The following is a 4,978-nucleotide window of genomic DNA, read 5'->3' as shown; positions in this document are numbered from 1 at the left end:
CTGGCTGTGGTATAGAAGAATAGGCTACTTAAAGGGGTTTTTTTCTTTTCTTTTTTTCTGATCTGAAAAACGATCCTATCCGTAACTCAAAAAACATTATGGTCTGATGAACCGCGAGTTTTATGATCCATTGCGCCCCTAAGAAATATTATGGCAAGTGCATTATGAAAGGCAGTCGATGAAAGTTATTTAGATGCAAATTAAGGTTAAACAGTTATTGTGTGATTTCGTTTATTGTGCTTTGTCAACTTGAAGCATGAATTTGAGAAAAAATGTTTTGAAGAAAATGTACCACACACTTTTGTCATTGATATAGCTAAAAGATTGTAAAAGCTTTCAGTTCACCCTGCCTATTTGTAATTGAAAAGTCAAATTAAGCTTGATTAATGATATACTGTGACTGATGTAAAATAAATAACAGCATCAAGAATATGCTCCCATGAGACTCCCATGTGTTTTGCATCATTTTAAATTTTAGTCATAGTGTTTATGCAAAAAAAAAAAAAAAACACACATAAGAAATTATTGCTGACAGCACTTTTATTTTCAGAGACACACAAAAACACAACAGTGAGTGTCTTTCAATGCTTTTAAAATAACACTCATTTCCTTGTTCTTTGTCATATCACAAATGATGTAAACACTCGTTTTGAATTAAATGTGTGCATGTGTTTGAATACTGTCTCACAGAGCAGAATGCTGTGTTTAGTAAGTACGGTGTGAAGTGGTGGTGGTTTGCTTTATTTGGATGGTTGGTCCACCAGTTGAGATGGTCTGGGAACCTGATGAGCCAGAGTGAGATCCACCAGAGAAAGAGATAGATCCACCTGAAAGGCAAAATCATTAATGTCATTAATGTCTTAATGCTTAAAATCATTAATGCTTAATGTAAAACATGCCTAAAACTGACCACCATATACAAAGATAGATTTCAATTACCTGGTATCTGAGTCCTGGAGGAGTAGGAGGAAGAAAAAAAAGAACTTGTGAACCTATTCCAGGACAAGATCATGTAATTAACTGACTTTAAAGGGACACTCCACCCATTTGCATTAAGCTTTCCATTGTTAGAAACCCAGTCATACTATTGAATGGTCGTGCAACACTCTCTCATTTTCCCCTGAGACGAGAGAAATCTGCTATTTACCTTTTTCACTTCCTCCTACAATGACGCAAAAATCGTCATTTTACGTCATTGTAGGAGGAAGTGTAAGAGGGGGGGATTTCTGTAAAGACTACAAGCACTAGTTCCCACCCTTTCAAACCCGCCCATAGGGGGTTAGACCTAATGCGCTAACAGAGCTATCACAGATCAGTGGGTGGGACTTCACTTGTAGATACTGAAATCAATATCAGCCATCTTGTTTATAAGCTAAGCTAACAAGCGCTGTGGAGATAGGAAGTTACGACAATGACGGAAGAAACTAAACATGATATGGAAGTAGAGGATTTTGAAATTTTGCTGCTCGAATCCGCTGTTCGTGGCTATCTTTACGAGCCGCAATATAGTGAAGAGCAGCTGAGGCTGATGGAGGAACAGGAGGCGGCCGCCTGTCGTGGATGAGGAGCCCGGACTGGGTCGAGCTGGGCGGACTGCTGGTGCCTGTGCTCTCGCTGTGCGCTACGGACACAGATCGAGTCCGTCTGCTGCAGAGAATTTCAACGATAGCAATTTCTCCTGGACGAAATCTCTGAATCAGACGAGCACACGGACGTTTGTGTTGTGATGTGAACCATCCTAGTGTCGCACCGCATATGTTCTGACGGAACATCCAGGTATCATGCAATAATTCACCATATAGAAAGAAATACAAACGAGGAGTAATTCGCTAATGAGTTTGCCAATGTAACGGGGTTCGTTGTTGTGGGAAGAAGGAGGCGGGAACCGGCGCACATTTAAACATTTTAATAGTAAAATAAACAAATACAAAACAAAAGTATAAGCCAGCTGGCCACACACAACAGAAACAAAACATAAAATCAGGCCTGTTCCTTTTGTGCTTCCGCTCCTCCGTGAGAGATATGAGACCGCTGCGTCTCACAGGTGTCATTCATTATCACTCGCGCCGTCCTCTCACGTCCCTCGCCCTGCTCGCCACAGCCAACTAACTAGACACTTTGTGTGAAATGAATTTAAAAACTCTTTTGGCAGCTAGCCTTGTAGACGGATTTCTAGTTTCGGATTTTCAAACAGAGAGTGATTTCTCTGTTTGCGCTGTTCTAGATTAGTGGGAGTGGCTTGCGGAGCTGTGCAACGTGGTGCATTGTGGGAGTTGTTGTCTTACATACAAATGCGCCCTAAAGTTATTTTCTGTCTTTTCTCGGTCAAGAGGGCACCAAATGCAAAATTTCTTTTACATTTCGACTACATATATAACCCACTTTCAATAAAGATTAATGTTGAAATGGGTGGAGTGACCCTTTAACTCACATCAACTTTTATACATAAATGAACTTACTTAATGTCCTGATTTTCCAGGAGGCTTCTGTAGGTGGCGATCTCCTGCTCCAGACGGCTCTTGATGTCCAGCAACATGATGTAATCTCGTCCCTGTTGCTCAATGCTAGCCCGCATTTGACTCAGCTCGGACTCCAACATGTTGATTTGGTTCTGGTAGCTTGCTAGCATAGAGCTGTACCTGTTCTCTGTGTCTGCCAGTGAGTTCTCCAGTGCCGCTTTCTGTTTGAGTAATGAGAACAAGCACAAAGATCTTAATTAAGGATACTTGGCCATAAAACTGCCTTTGGTTCAGATAATGTATCTAATGTCTCTCACTCTACATTCCACTTGTTTCTCACCATGCTGAGTTGAGACTGTAGCTCGATCTCCAGACCCTGCAAAGTGCGTCGCAGATCTGTGATCTGTGTCTTGGTTGTTTGAATGATTTCTGTGCTCTGGGTCACCTCTTTGGTCAATCCTGCCGTCTAAAAGAAAGACAGAATCACACAATATGAATTCAAGTACTGAATATCATAATCTAAGATATATTGTTTTACCACAGTACCACTGCTATAAGACACCAGCTGGAATATGTGGTTTATTCTTCAATAAAGTCAGTTTTTCGGTATGTATAACGGTAGAATTCCCAACCAAAGAATTTAAAGAGACAGACGAGGTCTTACCTGGTTTTTAAACCAGTCTTCCTGTTCCCTGCGGTGTTTCTGTATGATGGTCTCGTAATGAGAACGAATCTCGTCCAGAACCTTGTTCAGGTCTTGCTGAGGAGCAGCATCAACCTCTACATTCACTGTGCCTGTCAGCTGACACCTCAGTGCTGCCAGCTCCTGAAATGTCATAATATAATATAATTAATATAATATAATGGTCCAAACTTTCAGGATCAGTCATAGATAGATGATTCTGTCAGTAAGCTACTACAAACCTCCTGGTGGTTTTTCTTCATAAACTCCAGCTCTTCCTGCAGATTCCTGATCTGCATCTCCAGGTCGGCCTTTGCCCGATGTGTCTGTTCCAGCAAGCGACTCAGGTTAGCGATGTCGGACTCCACGCACTGGCGCATCACCATCTCATGCTCATATCTGATTGGTGGAAAGGTCACACAGGGAATTAAACTCACCGATCAAAGTTTAAACATGACGAGTATCGTATATATAGGCCTACACACACTACCGTTAAAAATTGTGGGGTCGGTATGATATTTTAAATGTTTTTGAAAGTCTCATGCTCACCAATGTTGCATTTATTGGATAAAACATACAGTAAAACAGTAATAATGTAAAATATTATTACAAATGCAATTTTTTCCTGTAATGTCAAAGCTGAATTTTCAGCATCATAAGTCTTCAGTGTCACATGATCGTTCAGAAATCATTCTAATACACTGATTTGGTGCTCAACTTAAGACATATTCTTATTCTTATTATTCTTATTATCAATGTTGAAAACAGTTGTGCTGCTTAATATTTATGTCGAATCTGTAATACATTACAACAACAAAAAAATCTTTATAACCCCAAACTTTTGAATGGCATAGATAAACACTGTGAAGCTATTGCATTTTAGGCATCAACAGTTATGTCTAAGTTAGTGGTCAACACTGTTTAACTTACTTCAGCCTGAAGTCATCAGCAGCCAGTTTAGAGTTGTCGATCTGCAGAAGGATGTTGGCGTTGTGGATGGTAGCATTTTTAATCTGAAAGGTAGAATATTGATATATAAATTTAATACATTAGAACATATATAAATCTGGAGCATTGCTGTAGATCATCAGAACCGGAAGTGATTATCTGCGTCTGCTTTTCAGCTGCTGTATGCAAAGAAATGTCAGTACACTAGAATTTGCTATATATGTCATTCATTTAGAGATCACTGTACCTTGTCCTTCAGGTCCTTGATGGTGTTCCAGTAGGCGCTGTAGTCCCTCTGAGCGATCGGCCCCTTCTTCTCATAGTACTCGCGGATCTGCCTCTCCAGAATGGCATTTGCAGCCTCCAGGGAGCGCACCTTCTCCAGGTAGGATGCCAGACGGTCGTTCAGGTTCTGCATGGTGGCCTTCTCATTCAGCTGGTGGTCCTTTATTACGCAGCCTCCTGGTCCAAATCCTCCACCAAATCCTCCACCATATCCTCCACCGTGTCCTCCGCCAAAACCGTGTCCTCCGCCAAAACCGTGTCCTCCACCAAAACCGTGTCCTCCGCCAAAACCATGTCCTCCGCCAAAACCGTGTCCTCCACCGTATCCTCCACCGTATCCTCCACCGCATCCAATTCTGGAATGCAGCAAGGAGGAAGAGATGCGGGTGCTTCCACCATGACCACCTCCATGCACGCTGAAGGCTTTATGTGGGATGGCTGACGAACTGCTCCGACTCTTGGTGATAATGGACTTTGAGGTCACAGTCTTGGGACCTTTGGAGGACATCGTGCGAACAGAGACCGACATAGTTGAATGGATACAGAGATGAGATGAACCCAGAGAGGACACTGAAGGAAACCGTTAGAGTTGTCCTGGCGAGGA

General features: G+C 41.8%; 1 protein-coding gene across 5 annotated transcripts; it reads right to left on the bottom strand.

Annotated features, from left to right (window-relative positions):
- Positions 1–577: 577 nt before the first annotated feature.
- LOC130086655 (keratin, type I cytoskeletal 13-like) lies at positions 578–4,978 on the bottom strand. 5 transcript variants are annotated; one of them, XM_056252755.1, is made up of 9 exons: positions 4,696–4,978; positions 4,337–4,599; positions 4,072–4,154; positions 3,384–3,540; positions 3,124–3,285; positions 2,800–2,925; positions 2,460–2,680; positions 940–953; positions 578–827 (listed from the first exon to the last, which is right to left on the bottom strand). In XM_056252755.1, the coding sequence occupies exons 1-9, from the start codon at positions 4,901–4,903 to the stop codon at positions 706–708; spliced, it is 1,356 nt and encodes a 451-aa protein (XP_056108730.1). In that variant the 5' UTR covers positions 4,904–4,978; the 3' UTR covers positions 578–705. The 5 variants fall into 5 exon arrangements, with proteins under 5 accessions (XP_056108730.1, XP_056108725.1, XP_056108729.1 ...); XM_056252750.1 differs by having other exon boundaries at positions 4,337–4,657; positions 4,706–4,978; XM_056252754.1 differs by having other exon boundaries at positions 4,337–4,621; positions 4,706–4,978.

The sequence above is a fragment of the Rhinichthys klamathensis genome, unplaced genomic scaffold (genome assembly GCF_029890125.1).
Source record: "Rhinichthys klamathensis goyatoka isolate OS25496 unplaced genomic scaffold, OSU_Roscu_1.1 h1tg000098l_1, whole genome shotgun sequence".
Lineage (NCBI taxonomy): Eukaryota > Metazoa > Chordata > Actinopteri > Cypriniformes > Leuciscidae > Rhinichthys > Rhinichthys klamathensis.
This window is presented reverse-complemented; position numbering and strand designations above follow the sequence as displayed.